Genomic DNA, 15,639 nt, shown 5'->3' with positions numbered 1-15,639 from the left:
GCTAGACCTGGAAGACATTCTGCCAAGTGATATCAGCCAGACACAGAAAGAAAAATATTGCATGATTTCACTTATATGTGGAATCTTAAATATAGAGGTAGAGAATAAAACAATGATTACCAAGGTCAAGTGTGGAGGGCAGAAAGTGGAGAGATATAGGTCAAAGGATACAAAGTAGCAAATATGTAGGAATATATGTGGAATCTTAAACATACAGATAGAGAATAAAACATGATTATCAGGGTCAAGTGTGGAGGGCAGAAAGTGGGGAGATATTGATCAAAGGATACAAGGTAGCAAATATGTAAGACAAACAAGTTGAAAGATCTAATGTGTGACATGAGGATGACAGCTAATATAGTGTATTATATTTAGGATTTTTGCTAAATTAGTAGATTATAGCTATTCTCGCCATAAGAACAAATATGTATCTGAGTGAGATGATGGATATATTAATATTGTTCTACTACTGTAACCATTAAACTATATTATATAAATAATATAATATTAACACTGTTATGTAAATAATATATAATATTAACACTATTATATAAATAATATAGTATAATATAAAAATTATAAAATATATAATAAATATGTAATATAACATAGATAGTATATACTATATTATATGATGATAATACATGTGTATCTTACAACATCAGATTGTATGACTTAAATATACACAATACAATTTATTTGAGAAAAAAGAATAGTGAATACATTAGATGCCCGCTGTGTGTCTGGTGCTCTTCTAAGTGCTTTGCATAATGACTCATTTAATCCTTTGAATAACTAAATGAGAGGGGCCCAGATATTACCCTCATTTTAGAGGAAAAAAGCTGAAGAACACAAGGGCTTAAATAACTTTCCCAAGGCCTCTCGCCTAGGAAGTGGCAGAACCACAATGAATGATGTCACCAAGGTAGGGAAGGAGTTGTGGAGGCAAGAGGGCTTTTCCTAATACAGAACCATTTACTCAACCTGAGAAAAGGCTAGAAATGGGGTGTTGGGGAGACATGGGGCATGTCAGTCCTCCTGGCTTGCTTTGGGTGTGGACGTCCATCTGATTGTCATCTCTTCTTGTGCAGGCTGGCCCTGCAGCATGGGGATGGCCATGTTGTGGATTACCTGTCCCAGCCGGTCATCGACTACATCCTTAAAAGCCAGCTGTACATCAATGCCTCCGGCTAGCAGCTACACAGCGCTCAGCTCCACTCTCCCCTCGTCCTCCAGCAACACAATGGCCCCTCCATCTTTGTCAGCCCCCTGTTTCTCTCCTGCCTCTCTGTTTTTCAATCTCCTCGTCTTGACTGTTTTCCCTATTTGCTGACTTAACCCCCCATAGTGTGGGGGACCTGCAGAGAACCATGGCATTCCCTATTCCACAGTCATCTTTGGACAGACTTTCCTCTAGTCTCCGGGTTGGGGGTGGGTGAGGGAATGGGGTGGGAGTCGGGGGAAGTGCAGTCCTTGGAGATGTACTGGTGTCCGTCTCCCAGCACGCTCTAGAGAGGCGGCTCTGGTGCCCATCCTCCCAGCATGCTCTGGGGAGGCGGCTCTGGTGCCCCTCCTCCCAGCATGCTCTAGAGAGGTGGCTCTGGTGCCTCTCCTCCCAGCATGTTCTGGGGAGGCAGCTCTGGCTCTCGCCTTCCCAGCATGCCCTTTACTACAAAGGGCTGTTTTTCTTTTCTTTCTTTTGTTTATTTATTTTTCTTTGTTCACTCCCTGTAGAACTTGGATGAAATCAGTGTCCATGGTTCTTTACGTTTGTAGTCTTGATGTGCTCCTGTGGTATTACTTCCCCTCTGATAGGACACTGTAGCCAGCCTCAGCACTCAGTAGTGAGTGCATCAGGGCCACACCCAGTAGAGAAGGCCAAGCAACCTCCACTTCTCCAGCACCACGCACACACACACACACACGCGTGCGCACTTGCGTATGCACATACACACACACATATAGCAGTAGCAGCAGCAGCAGCAACCTTTGATCAGGAGTGAGATTTTCAGCTTCTGAAACCTGGGACGCAAGTCTGGGGATAGTCGGTTTTCTCAGAATAATTTGAATCTGTTTTCTTAGTTTCAAATGATCATTTCCCTGTTGCTCTGAGCTTATGATCACACAGAGCCAGTCCATCCTCATTTCCTGGTGGCATCTGTTCATTTACTTATGTGGGCTGTAGCTGATGGCACAGTGCAGGTTCCCTACCAGCCAGGGATTTCCAAGGGACCTTTGGAGGCCATGCTTAGACACATTCCTGCATCTGAGAAGAATCACATAAGCAGGACTAGATCCAGATCAGGCAGTCGTGTCTTTAAAAAAGCAAAACTATACAAAACAACACTAGGAGTCCACTCAGTCCTGGAGGTCTTTGCTAATTGGAATTATGTATTGTCTGTTGGGCCGGGAAATGTCTCTTTCATATTGTAAGTCCAGGATGAACTAGGAGAAAGCAATTTGTTGCCCTGATAATAACTGATTATTTTCACCCTCTCTAGCTGAGGTAACTCAGACAGTGCCTGAGGTCAGTTCCTTCTTGAGAGGCAGTGCCTTGGCCTTGTTTCTGTGGTTGGTTCTAGCCCCTGCAGAGCCCGGAAGCGGCAGGAACTGTCTGAGAAAATCTCCCTAACAGGGGAGGGGGTTCCCAGAAGGGAGATCTGGGAGGGCTCAGGAGCCACTAAGTTGTTTCACTCCTTTTTTCTCTAATTTTCTACTTTCCTCTCTGCTCATGCAGACAGTTTTGCCAGCTTTCCTTCTGGTTACTAGGGTCTCATGCATGTCCTGCTTGGAGAGCCATAAGGAAACTGCTCTCTTATGCTTTTTGTCTCTCATCCAGTCTCTGGCTCTTGGGATTCTGGTCTTTGAGAAATAGTCCCTGAGTATTAGGATACTTCTATCAAAATCTAGTACCAATTATGGCCAGGAGGGGCCATGTGGGACCTGAAAGCAAAGACAATGTTCTTTACCACACATTTCACATCTGCAACATCCTTCAGTTGTGGGAAAAGGAACAGAAGAACATGGTAGAGCAGCATCCAGAGAGTCTGTTATTCCTCTTGGATTTTTTAAAATAATCTTAAGAGGAAGGAAGGAAAATCCTATTTTTGAGTATCAGTGTTTGACTAGGGATCATGAAGTAATAAACTGAAAAACACTTTAGAGTTCAGTTGATCCAACACTTTCCTTTAAAAGGTGAGGGAGCAGAGGCCCATGGGATTAAATGGCTGGTCCAGGTCAGCCAGCAGGTGTAAAGCCTGACAAGAAGACATTGTTTCCCTGACCCCTAGGCCGTCACACCACACCCTCCATTTCCTCATGTTGCTGACCAGGTACCCATGTGATTTCTACACTTCCCAAGCCTTACCCTGGCATATTTCTTTTAAATTATGTCAGTCCCAGGTGCTCCCCACACAGAGGATGGTAACACCAGTCCCAGGGTAGGGTGTGATAGTAAGGAAGGCCACTGTTAGGTTTCCTTTAGAAAGAGATCTCAACAACTTGGAAGAAATCCCAGAAACGGACTCCATGAATCCAAGAAAGAATTGCTTTGGGGAAGGTGAAGGGAGACGCAGAGAGTGCTCAGGATGATGCTACTGCTGGAGAGCGAAATCTGGAACAGCCTTTGTCCAGGCAGGACAGTCATAAGCCAGGAAATGAAACAAAGGAAAACAGGTGCCTGAATTTCCTGGGAAACATGGCTTGTTTAAGGACTTGGAGTTATGGGTAGACTTTATGGGACCCACATGAGCAGACCTGAGGAAGACTCGATTTCTTTTTCTTTGGTCCTCTCTGTTACTCTGCTGTGGTCAAGCCCCATTTGGTCTACAGCCCACGAGAAGGAATGAAGCTGGCTCTGCACTCTCTGCATACAGGCAGAAGGCATGTGGGAGTGGGGAGGGAAAGTGAGATGAATGAAGACAAAGAACAGGTGCCATAGAAGTAGATTTCTAGGAATGAAGTGGGGCAGATCTTATCTTTGTGGATTACAGGTGCTGTACTAAAAACAGGTTTCCTATTTAATATAAAAAGAAAGTGAATCTTCTTTTGGATAGAATCGTCCATTCCCATCACCGCCCCGCCCCCCCTCCCCACACACACACACACACACACACACACACACACACACACACACACACACACACGCCCCCTTTCATTTGCTAGGGAAAGGTCACAGCACAACTGAATCCAGGACACGACATTGTGACTGTGACCCAGCCACAGCCAATACCAGAAAGATGATTCAGAATCTGAAGTGGTGCCCCAGGTGCCAAAAGGATAACCTCTGGGCCCCGACTTTGCCTCTGGGGTCCTGCTCCTTCCTGCAAGGCCAATCCAAGACTGGCATGGCTCAGAGGTTGTGAGAAAGGCATGGACTGGAACAATCATGTCCAGAGGGGTCTGGAGCTTTGTTTCCTGCCCACCAGCAAAAAAATATCCCTCCCATTTTTCTGAAAGTGGCTGATGTAAGAACAGGCAGAAGGAATTTTTGTCAATAACTCTGTCCTTAAGGAATGGTCCTCCCGGAGAGCTGTGCTGCTAGTGGGTACCTCAGTCACACATCCCCAACCCCAGGTAGCCTCTAGAGCCTTCTTGCTTTCATTTTCCTTGAATGTACATAGGAACAAGGGGGAAAAGTCTCTTACTGAAGTGCCTGAAACCCAAAGCTAGAGCTTCTAGAGACACCGTTCTTCCTGTCTTAGCTTGGCCAGCCTTTCAACAATGTTCTCTAGTTTCAAGCTCCAGCTTCTCAGAAAGAATTAAAGAACTTGCTGTTCAAATTAAATAGAAAGTGAGACTCAATAATTGAACTACAGCAAAAGGCAGAGAATTACAGGGAGAAACAACTTTTACTTAACAACCCAATTCTACTCTCCCCAAACTGATACACACACACACACACACACACACACACACACACACACACATACACACACACTCTTTTAGAGGACTAAGAGAGAGAAGCATGTTATTACATTTTACTCATCCAAACAGTAATGCAAAAATAAAACGGAAGAATATGAAAAGCTCAGGATCTCTCCTAAGGCTATCTACTGCAGAAGGGCCAACAGGTGAGATGGGAAGAATGGAAACAGGGACCGATTTTGTAGCTCATACAATTAGGACACCTTAGGAATAGCATTGTAGTAATGGCGATGAATATGCTCTGCCAGATTCATCCAGTCTGCACCATCTTATAGCTGCCCAGCACACTCGACTGTTCATGTGGTCTCTTTGTAGTGTGAGTTTGGAGTGTCCTATTAGCCTGTTCTGGTTAGGAATGAGTAACGGCTCTTTCCCTCGACCTTAGTCTAGTCCCAGGGCTGAGGATTCAGCTGGATCCACATGGTCTTGAGGGTTGGCATGGGGAGGGGGAAGCTTTTTTTGAATCACTTTTTGATCACATAATCTGCCATTTTAAGAGTAAGATTTGCTTTATGGAATCAATTCATTAATAAAAAATGATATTCAAGTTGCAATACCATTTCACAGTGAAATATTTTGAGTACGATTTTGTTGCTAGAATAGTCATGGGCAAGAGTTTTATGCAAAATGTTTCAATTATGTTAATAAATAAGACAATGCTACAAGAGTCTTGTGTCTTGCTCAAGAACCTTCTCTGTGAGTTGCAGCATTAATCACTTTTTCTTCATAATCTTACTTGACAGGAGACAACAGTTGTAAAAATGTATGTAGAACAAGCAGTTTCCTGCCTGGTTCAGCTGATGCCACATGTGTAATATAAAAGTATGTACAGCCACATCCAAGCACGATAAAGGGAAGAATAATTAGCAAATTTGTAAATTGTGTCTCCATTTTCTTAGTTTTAAAACATTAAATCTTAGATCTTGATAATCTGCATAGTCCAGTGTTGGTTAACTTTGGCTCCTCAATGAAATTAGTACTTTATGAAATAAAATTATATTTGTGAAAACGAAAAATTTGAACAACTTTTTAGCCTGAAAGATCTTAACTAAAACAGAACTTGTTAAACTCATAATTTGCTTTGGCAATGTAAACAAGCAAAAATGAATAATTTGTTAACTGTTCAATCCTGCTGTGATTAGCAGTTCTTATTTCACCTTCAGTCCTGTATTGGGTTAGGTGTGAATGGTGATTGCCATTAGCTAATTATCAGATATGATTCAGAAGGTGAAACAGTAATTCCCTGTTAGGCTAGTTCATTGAAGGGTTAGCCATTTGTTTATCAGATTAATTTTTTAAACGAATCATTTGGTTTTTGGGGTTCTTAGTATTTTTTTCTTTTATCTTTTATTTTTGGCTTAAAATTGAGATGTGGCAGCTTTGTATGCATCTGTGTGGGTTTCGTGGCACATCGTAATGATGCTTGATATGTTTGTAAATTGATCACTTGTGTTTACATTTGCTATTTTGTTCACAAAGCTAAACACTGCCTTTTTTTTCCCTTGTCCTGAGAGTACATAATGATGAAAGCTCATTTATTTGCTTTGAGTTTTGTTTTTGTTTTGTTTTGTTTTGTTTTGAAACACAGTTTCGCTTTTGTCGCCCATGCTGGAGTGCAATGGCACAATCTCAGTTCACTGCAACATCAGCCTCCTGGGTTCAAGTGAGTCTCCTGCCTCAGTCTCTAGAGTGACTGGGATTACAGGTGCCTGCCACCACACCAAGCTAATTTTTGTATTTTTAGTGGAGACAGAATTTTGCCGTGTTGGCCAGGCTGGTCTCAAACTCCTGACCTCAGGTGATCCACCTGCCTTGGTCTCCCAAAGTGCTGGGATTACAGGCATGAGCCACCGCTTTCAGCCAAGAGCTCATTTAAAGTGAAATATAAACACTGGTTTAATTTGCTAACTTATAAAATATATATACTAAATATGAATTAACATATGTGCACATAGACATTTCTTCCCTTATGACCTATATGTAAGCTTTAGATCTTCGGATTTCCTAGAAAGTTCCATGTAGCCAATAGTATGAAGAAAGGAGAGAAAAATTCTAACCTATGTTCTCCAGGTGGAAAATTGAACCACAGCAAGAATCCATAACCTTCCCATTGCCATGCAAAACATTAAAAGAAGACACAATAAACATATTCCTGGTCCTTGAGACTTGTTCAAAACACTGAATATTACTAAGCATTTTCTTGTCCTTTTCTCCAGCTTCCCAAGAGGCTGAGAGAAGTACTGGAGAGTACTGAAAAGAAACCACATCCTCGGAGAAGACCAGAAATACATCTGCTAAGAAGTTATAGTCTATGGGCAGTTTCACGTCCACCCCTCTCTCCAAAGAGAGGTCCCTAAGAGTTAAAGTAGATGATGTGTGTAATAGCTTACCAACAGCATAATTAACCAGAAACTCTCAGAGGAGAAGTTCAAGAAAGCTTTCACTATGAACTACTAATAATGATGAAAAATCAGAAGGAAAGCTTCCTTATCTTGGCAGGGTCAGGTTAAGGACTGACAACATGAGTCTAGGTGCTGGGGAAGCCACATCCCCTTCTCTCTTCTTACGGATAACTTTTCAGGTCCTTAGAAATGAGAGAATTATTTGTACACCAAGGGAAGTCCCATAAGTCATTTGTCTATTCCCCATCTCTACTCAGGTATCATTTCCCATTTGTCAGGGAAGACAGTCAGACAGCTTTACAAATTTTTTTTTTTTTTTTTTTTTTTTTTTTTTTTTTTTTGAGACGGAGTCTCGCTCTGTCACCCAGGCTTGAGTGCAATGGCACGATCTCGGCTCACTGCAAGCTTTGCCTCCCAGGTTCACACCATTCTCCTGACTCAGCCTCCCAAGTAGCTGGGACTACAAGTGCCCGCCACCACGTCCGGCTAATTTTTTGTATTTTTGGTAGAGACGGGATTTCACTGTGTTAGCCAGGATGGTCTCAATCTCTTGATGTCGTGATCTGCCCGCCTCGGCCTCCAAAAGTGCTGGAATTACAGGCGTGAGCCACCGCGCCCAGCCTCTTATGACTTTTAAAACAATCTATTCCATTGAGGAATCCTTATATGATTACACATATCATGGTTATTAACTAATGGGATCCCTCACCAAGTTTCCCACAACACATACTGTCTAATCTTACACTTGGAAGAGACAGCCAATCACCGACAATGCATTTTCTCCTTTCATAATGTAGAATTGTCACTGAGAAGTGGCTTCCAACAAAGGACTACATCTTCCAGACCCCTTTGCAGGGTAGATGTGATTGTTTTCATGGGTTTTGGACCATGGCATGTGAGGCCCTCCTAAGCTTGGCCTTCCTGTGTCTCCTTACTCCATGTTCTTTTCCCTTTCCATCAGCTGGTGACAACCTGCTGGAATGGCCATAACCCTCCATCCCCCAGGCAACCTCAGAAGTCACATGTTGTAAATGGCAGGGCCTCTGAAATGACTGTGGAGTCTGGGCACTGGTTGTTTATTATAGCAAGAGATCTGTAGAATGTGTAATTGGGTATGCCAAGACAGGATTACAAATTCATTTTCACAGAAGGTAAAGCAAAGTGACCAGACCTATCAGAATTTGGGGGTCAATGGACACAAGCAGGATTCTTTCCTCAGTCGCTTATGTAGATGGCCAATTCATGATCTTAATTTAGTACACTTTAACTTCTTAAAAAGCATGACATATGCACCACAACCTGCATTTTATAGCTGATGAAAAAGATAAGAATATTAACTATACCACCCCCCTCCACCCAGCTTGAGTTGTTCTAGAAATAAAGCTTTATGCTTAGGAGACAGCATAAGTTAAACCTCATAAAAATCTCATTGACAGCATCATCAATCCCTTATGGTTGGAAAGAGCAAAGTAAGATGCTCAGAAGTGGGAACTGAAGATGCTAACTCTAGGACCTATTGCCATGTCTGTGGCATTTTCATTTCCATTGCTTTGGTACCGTGATAGGCTTAGAGTTTAGTAAATCAGAAACTGACCCCAGGCATCTAGCAATTGTTCTTTATTGAAAAACACTTTCAGGAAAATCCAAGGAAATACAGAAGCAAGGCAGCACCATAGTCTTCCCAGCCGAGATGGAAGTGCCTCTGGTTTCTCCAGCAATTCCCACTGGAGTTATCATGACTCAAGAGTCTGTTGCAATCAGTTGTAGAAAGGCGCAGAGTGACAGTTGGAATGCAAAGAAATGTGCACAACCCAGAGCTCTCTCAGCTTTGCCAAAACTCAAGTGCCCCCATGGGAGGGTCTTGCAACATATGTTCTGTTGAGCAAAGAGGTTGCAAACCAAGCAGTTATTGCAATAAACACCACTTGTGACAAACAAGGTTTGTAAGTTTCAATTTATTTTTTAAAAATGCTTGTCTTCCTCACTAGACAATCAACTCTATGAGGGCAGAGACTATGTCAACACTGTACCACCAGCTCCTGGCACACAGTAGGTACTCAATAAATATAAGTTGGAAGGATGGATGGAGGTAATGGATGGAAGGATGGATGGAAGGATGAATGGAGGGATGGATGTGACCCAGTCGAAGTGTGATTAGGAACATTCTCTTGTTATGGGTGGAGGAAAGAGAGGGGAGATTGAGAAAATAAGATAAAATACATTGATGCTTATCATTTTTGGTGTTTGAAAAGTAGGATTGAATTATGACTAAGACATCTAGAGAATTTTACCTCTTTCAATGCCCAAGCCACACTTTTCTATCACTCTTAAACTGAAAACATAAATGCCTTTCTAACATTTGCTTTGCTGGTAGGAAACACTTTAATAATCTCTAAGTTGCCATGGCATTATTAAAAGAAAGGATGTCATGCCCGGGTCCAGAACTTAAAGGTGGCAGGCACCAGCAAGCACGATTGCTCCAAATGGGCCTGCCTTACAGGTCCTCACTCCAACACTGCTCACTTCCTCCAGCTTGAAAGTGGAGAACATGTTCACATGCTGGGTGGTAAGTAGGAGGAACTCTGATCAGCAAGAAGCTTGCAGTGGACAATATGAGGCATTAGTATTTTACTGGCCACAGTGTGACTGGGTTGCACTCTGTTCTGACATTAGGAAGAATTTTATGCCTGGGCAAAGTCAAAGTTTTTTCCTTTAGTCACATTACTCAAAGAATAAGTTGACTGTAACCCAACAGCACTTGTCCAAATTCCAGGACTCCATTTATGACTATTCTGAGGCAAGCATCTGCCTGTGCAGTTTGTCCTTCCATCCAGTCTATTCTTTGGGGTCCAGATCCTTGGTCAATCTCACACCCAGTGCTATCTGCCTCATTGCCCAGCATCAGGAAGCAAAGAGTATGGTGCAATAAGACAACAACCTGGCCACGGGATCAGGAATGGGGTCAGGTCAGTTGACGAGCATACTCATTAAACATGTTCAAATGTTCCCATCCCACCCACCCACATGACATGGTCCCGAGCCCTGAGATCTGTATCCCAAGAACCTCAGTTGAGAAATCTTTATGGCAGCTTCACTGTTGCTCAAGAACCGGGGTATTGTAGCAGCCTGGGGGCAGGTTGTCCCTAATGTTCTCTAAGTTCTTCACATCAGCCAGAATCCCATCTATGCTTGTCTCCAGCAAATGGAGGTGGCCCCTCTGCCGACGTGCCCTCTCTTCCAGCTCTGACATCATGGGCCGCAGTTGGCTGTTGATCTGGTTCTTGGCTCGGGAAAGCTTCTGCTCCAATAAGATCAGCCCCTCTTCATCTACACTGACAGGCTGGTCTATTTCAAGGAATGAGACATGAGTTAACATAGAAAACCTGTAGTTAGATTTCCTTGAACATGAGTGCCTTTCTATACCCATAACTAATTCCCGTTTCCACTTGCCTATAGCAAATAGTATACCATGAATTTTAAAGCTTATTTTAAATTAGAAATCATCTAGAAAGAGTTCTGAGAAGGCTAGCCTAGCTACTGGACTATGAACAACCCTATTCGAGACTCTGAGCTATCTAGTTCAGCAACATGATGTCTGGAGTTTTCCTTTCATGTTAGGGTCAGTAGTTAATGCTCTGAGAAAAAAAAAAAAAAAAAAAAGAGGACTGAAGGTCATAGGGGACTGAGCACTATCCAAGCCCTTTGCCTAACATAGGTCACTGCTAGGATTAGAATCAACTCCAAATTATGCTTTCCAAACCACTCTTAAGAAATATCTTGCTGTTTTCTATTAGAAGACCTTTAGAAACTGGCTGAGCTTCAGGGTTAAAGAGGCCAAGGTATGCTTTGCCATTTGGGGAATGGATTCCAGCTGCTAGAAATTGATGTCAGACATCATTCTGGCCTGAAACAGCAGTCATCTGATTAGATGTTATTTTATTTCCAATTTAAAATAAAATCACATTCGTTCAGGTATGTGTTACCCATAGACCATTTAAAACTAACGTCAGTATGAAGGGCACCTGGCCAGACCCATTTAGTTCAAATAGGTTTGAGTGGCCCTTGGTCAATTCGAACTCAAGGTCAAGTTGCCTCACGTATCTGAGCTGAAGTGATAGTATTTGACTGCATGAGTTTATTATACCTAGAACAATTAATCTCTTATTGCTCCAGGACTTAAGAGAGCACACAGAGTAGAAACAACACTGTAACAAAAATGTTGATCCAAATGGATCTTTCACTTGGGGCTAGAGAGAATTTAGGAATTTAGGATTTTCTGACATGCAGAGGAAGTTAAGTAAGCTTGGGAACAAGATAACCTTGTCGATGGGAAGGTGGCACGAGTTACTAGAAAAGAACACAAGCATTGGAGGCAAAAATATCTCAGTTTGGATCCTGCCTCTACAATTTACTATGTGACCTGTGGGGCATTATTAACCTCTGAGCCTCAGTTCAGTCCTTCATGAAATAAAATAATAAAAATGATAAAACCCACCATAGAGGACTTTTACAAGACAAATGATATTACACCATGAAAACATCTGGCATGGTACCTGACACATAGTAAATGTTTAATAGCTTCCATCTACCCTGCTGTCCCTACTCTCTTGTATTCTCTTTACAGGTCTCATTAGTTTCATTGCCTTTTTTTTTTTTAAGAACACTAAACAACCCTGCTAAAGTTTCAATTGGGGAGGTTTTTGGTTTTGTTTTGTTTTTTTCTTCTCAATCCTTTGAGGGCATTTTACTGTTGTAGGCTCATTGGATCACAAAGCAGACCCAAGACTCTAACAACACAGATAATATTGGTCTCTAAGGGTGATGATGACACCCTACAGAAAAATCCAGTTTTAAACGTGTTCTACTGAACTGGAATAGCAGAGCCAAACCTTTTCCTAAATGTTACTGGAATCTGTGACGAATCCCTAGTTCCACATCTGCTGCAGTCCAAGCTTGATAAAACAGTCCAAGTAAGGGTTTGATATCAGCTCTATCTAAATCCAGAAATTTAACCAAAATAAGTTTTCTTCTGGGAGTGATTCTGTAAGGAAATCTGATTTTCTTCCACACCATGCCATCAGATCTTCCTAAAATTATCTCACAGGCCTACTCTCACCACATTTCTTCTGGGTTATTTACCCGAGCAGCTCAAATTCCTCCCACTGGTTACATCAAGGTATAACTTTGGTTTGGGAAGGAACAAATGTAAAATTGGCAAGCGAGTCTTTTTTTTTTTTTTTTCCTTTTTTTTTTTTGAGACAGTCTTGCTCTGTCCCCTAGGCTGGAGTGCAGTGGTACAATCTTGGCTCACTGCAACCTCTGCCGGGTTCAAGTGATTCTCCTGCCTCAGCCTCCCGAGTAGCTGGGATTACAGGCACCCATGACCACATCTGGCTAATTTTTGTACTTTTAGTAGAGACAGGGTTTCACCATGTTGGCCAGGATGGTCTTGAACTCCTCACCTCAGGTGATCCACCCGCTTCAGTCTCCCAAAGTGCTAGGATTACAGGTGTGAGCCACCACACCCGGCCGGCAAGTGATTCTTGACTTCACAGACTGGCAGAATCTTCCTTCACATCTTCCCAGCCACCATTCTACTGCCTTAGAGCAGGCTCCTGTCATTTCTCTCCTCAATTATTTCAACAATATCTTAAGTGGTCTCAACCTGCCTTCTCTCTAACCCCCCTTCAAGCTTTTCTCCACTTGGCTGCCCTAGGGATCTTATACAGTGGTGATGTTATTCCTCTGCTTAAAACTGTCCACTGGCTTCTCAGGGTCCAGGCCAGACTCCTAAGCAGGATTCCCAAGCTGTCTCATGTTCTGTGAAGTTGCTTGTATACACCCAGTTCTTTGGCCCACAGACCTTTACCCACAAGTGCAATAGGCGTTCAGTGACCCATCTTAGCAATGGTAAAACAGGGTCCAATAAATGTAAGGGAACCTGCCCAAAGTATCTGGGCCTGGAAACAAAGCACATTTACTGATATTCTTAAGGAAAGCTGAGATTTCCCTTCACTGGGGCTAGGTATAGCAAGTGTTCTGGAGCAAAGCCCTGGAGAATGTGGGTACTTCACATACCCATCAGATACAGGAGGCCATCCAATGTGTTGAGTGTGTCTTGGATTGTAACCCCAGTGTTCTTGGCTCTGGTGTCAACCCTCTGGGCTTCTGTAATCACCTGTGGACAAATAAGCACAAACCAGCCTTGAAAAGGTATTTTCCATGTTGGCAAGTTGAAAGGGATCTCCTGTTGAAAGCAACAGGAACTCACCATCTGTACTGCATCCATATTCGTGTCAAACTCCAGCTCCTTCCTTTCCAGCTCTCCTTCCACTTCCCTCATCTCACTCTTAAGAGAGGCCAGTCCCTTTTCCATGGCCAAGGCTCCATCTGCTGTCACATTGGCTTCCAAGTTCAGACTCCCAATCTCCTGGGAGAAGAAAAGGAGCCAGGGACGGAAGGAGAGATAGAGGTGAGGTACAAAAGCATCCCAAAGACAACCGTAGAAAAAATACAGCTGCAGCCAGGCCCTGATGGAGTAAGTTAGATGAATAATGAGAGAATCAGACTTAGGGACACACCCTTTGCCAAGCTTTGCCTCAAACAAGCTAATTTGGGGGTATGTTTTTAGGGACTAGGAAGGTCAGTGGCAAGACACTGCTTCCCTCTCAACTCAACGCTCACCAAATGTTGAACAAGAGATAGGAACCATTTGGGAAAACCCAGAGGACCAAAAACACATCATTCTCTGTCATGCCTCTTTGCTGTCATAGTCTTTTAATCTGGGGCTGCCATGGACCACAACAGGGCTCTGAGCCTCAGAGGTTAAAATAAGCTCAATGCTCTCTTTCCCTCCACACCACCCTTGTGTTTGGTGCTACTGGTACCAACACACATGTTGATTTCTCTTTTACCTGTTCAATCTCACTGGAGATCTTCAGGGCCTCCCTGGCCCCATTCTTTGCCCTCTGTGCGTCAGCAGCAGCACTCCCCAGGGCTCTTTCTGCTTGCTGGGTCTTGTCACTGGCATCTGAAACCTTCTGGCTGATGTAGGAGAGTCTCTTCATGGCTTCTTCAGCTTCTGCTTTTCTGTTGTCCACCTGCAGGTCAAACTCTGAAATGAAGAAAAGAAAAAACTGCCATGAAGATGAAAGCAAACTTACAAATGAGTGAAAGGGGCTGATGTTGTAAAGAAAAATTCCTGAAAGAGTGTTATTACTGACTGGGGGTGAGGGTGTGGGAAGTTGCAGCTGGAATTAACTTTCTTATCTAAGAGAAAGCATCTTAAAAGATGCATTGGAGGGGTTATAATTATTCTGTTGCTTAGAGAAACCGAAAATCAGCCCAAGTTCCACAGCGCTGCAAGAGTATAGAAACTGCAGAGTGGATCAGAAGCAGGTAGAATCTTTGAAGCCCAAAGCATCAAGCCAGAGCTTTAAGCCCTAAGCTCCAATGATAAGAATTGGGTTTGGGTTTGAATGGATAGAGAAGTACTTTCCATGAAAAAAATTTCAAAATTTTAGGAATGTTTCTCTTTTGTGCTTTACTGAAGAAGCCTGACATTTTAATGAAATCTGCAAGGCACAAATCCAAATCTCATGGGATCTAGATGCAGTGACAAAGGTTGCTCTGTTATCACCACAAAGAAACATATCAGTTCTATACTGGAACCAACCAGACTACAGAGGAAAAGGAAAAATGTCTGTACAGTAGTAGTATGTTGCATCTGTGAGGGACTTTAGAGATCACATAGTTTAACCTTGTCTCTAAAGAGGAAGATATTAGGTTCTGGAAAGGTTACGTGACTTGCCTATGGTCACACAGCTAGTCTGGCCTGGTCAGGTGGCCCAGCAGAAATCAGAACTCAAGGCTTCTGACATCTAGCTCTATTATTACTACTACATTAAATATTAATGGATTAATATTTTATTTAGAAAGATATTTACTAAGGATCCCAATATACCTGCCACTTTGAGAGATATACGAGAATTCAAAGGAAATCAGTCATGGCTATACCCTTAAAATACTCAAGTGACCTGAACCATGAAGTACTAACCTCTGAGGTTTTTAAGGATGCTCTCAACTTCATAAAAAGTGGCATTGCCCATACTTAGTGCTTCTTGTGCTCTGCTTTTAGCAAGATTGGCACGGGAAAGCAGCTGATCTGATTTCTATAAAAAGGCAGACAGAACAAGATTAGAGGAAGTACATTCCTGCTGGCAAAATCATTCTGACACATTCCATGACAGCAGATTGTTGTGATTCACTGCAGAATCTAGGGGTGCTGTAGCAAACCCCTCTACAATCTGGG

General features: G+C 42.7%; 2 protein-coding genes across 3 annotated transcripts in view; one reads left to right on the top strand and one right to left on the bottom strand.

Moving 5' to 3' along the window:
* LOC105484565 (nicotinamide nucleotide adenylyltransferase 2) overlaps positions 1–5,593 on the top strand; it is a 175,946-nt gene extending 170,353 nt beyond the window's left edge. The window contains exon 11 of the mRNA XM_011746309.2: positions 1,092–5,593. Coding sequence (XP_011744611.1) covers positions 1,092–1,194 — 103 coding nt within the window. The 3' untranslated portion in view covers positions 1,195–5,593. The remainder of the gene's footprint in view (positions 1–1,091) is intronic.
* A 3,337-nt stretch (positions 5,594–8,930) lies between these two features.
* The window catches only part of LOC105484564 (laminin subunit gamma 2), a 68,522-nt gene continuing 61,813 nt past the window's right edge, over positions 8,931–15,639 (bottom strand). For both annotated transcript variants that reach the window (XM_071076819.1, XM_011746308.3), the window contains 5 exons: positions 15,385–15,499; positions 14,243–14,442; positions 13,600–13,758; positions 13,407–13,506; positions 8,931–10,673 (listed from right to left, as the gene is read on the bottom strand). In XM_071076819.1, coding sequence (XP_070932920.1) covers positions 10,420–10,673; positions 13,407–13,506; positions 13,600–13,758; positions 14,243–14,442; positions 15,385–15,499 — 828 coding nt within the window. In that variant the 3' untranslated portion in view covers positions 8,931–10,419. The remainder of the gene's footprint in view (positions 10,674–13,406; positions 13,507–13,599; positions 13,759–14,242; positions 14,443–15,384; positions 15,500–15,639) is intronic.

The sequence above is a fragment of the Macaca nemestrina genome, chromosome 1, assembly GCF_043159975.1.
Source record: "Macaca nemestrina isolate mMacNem1 chromosome 1, mMacNem.hap1, whole genome shotgun sequence".
NCBI lineage: Eukaryota > Metazoa > Chordata > Mammalia > Primates > Cercopithecidae > Macaca > Macaca nemestrina.
The sequence above is the reverse complement of the archived record's forward strand: the minus strand, read 5'-3'. Positions and strand labels throughout refer to the sequence as shown.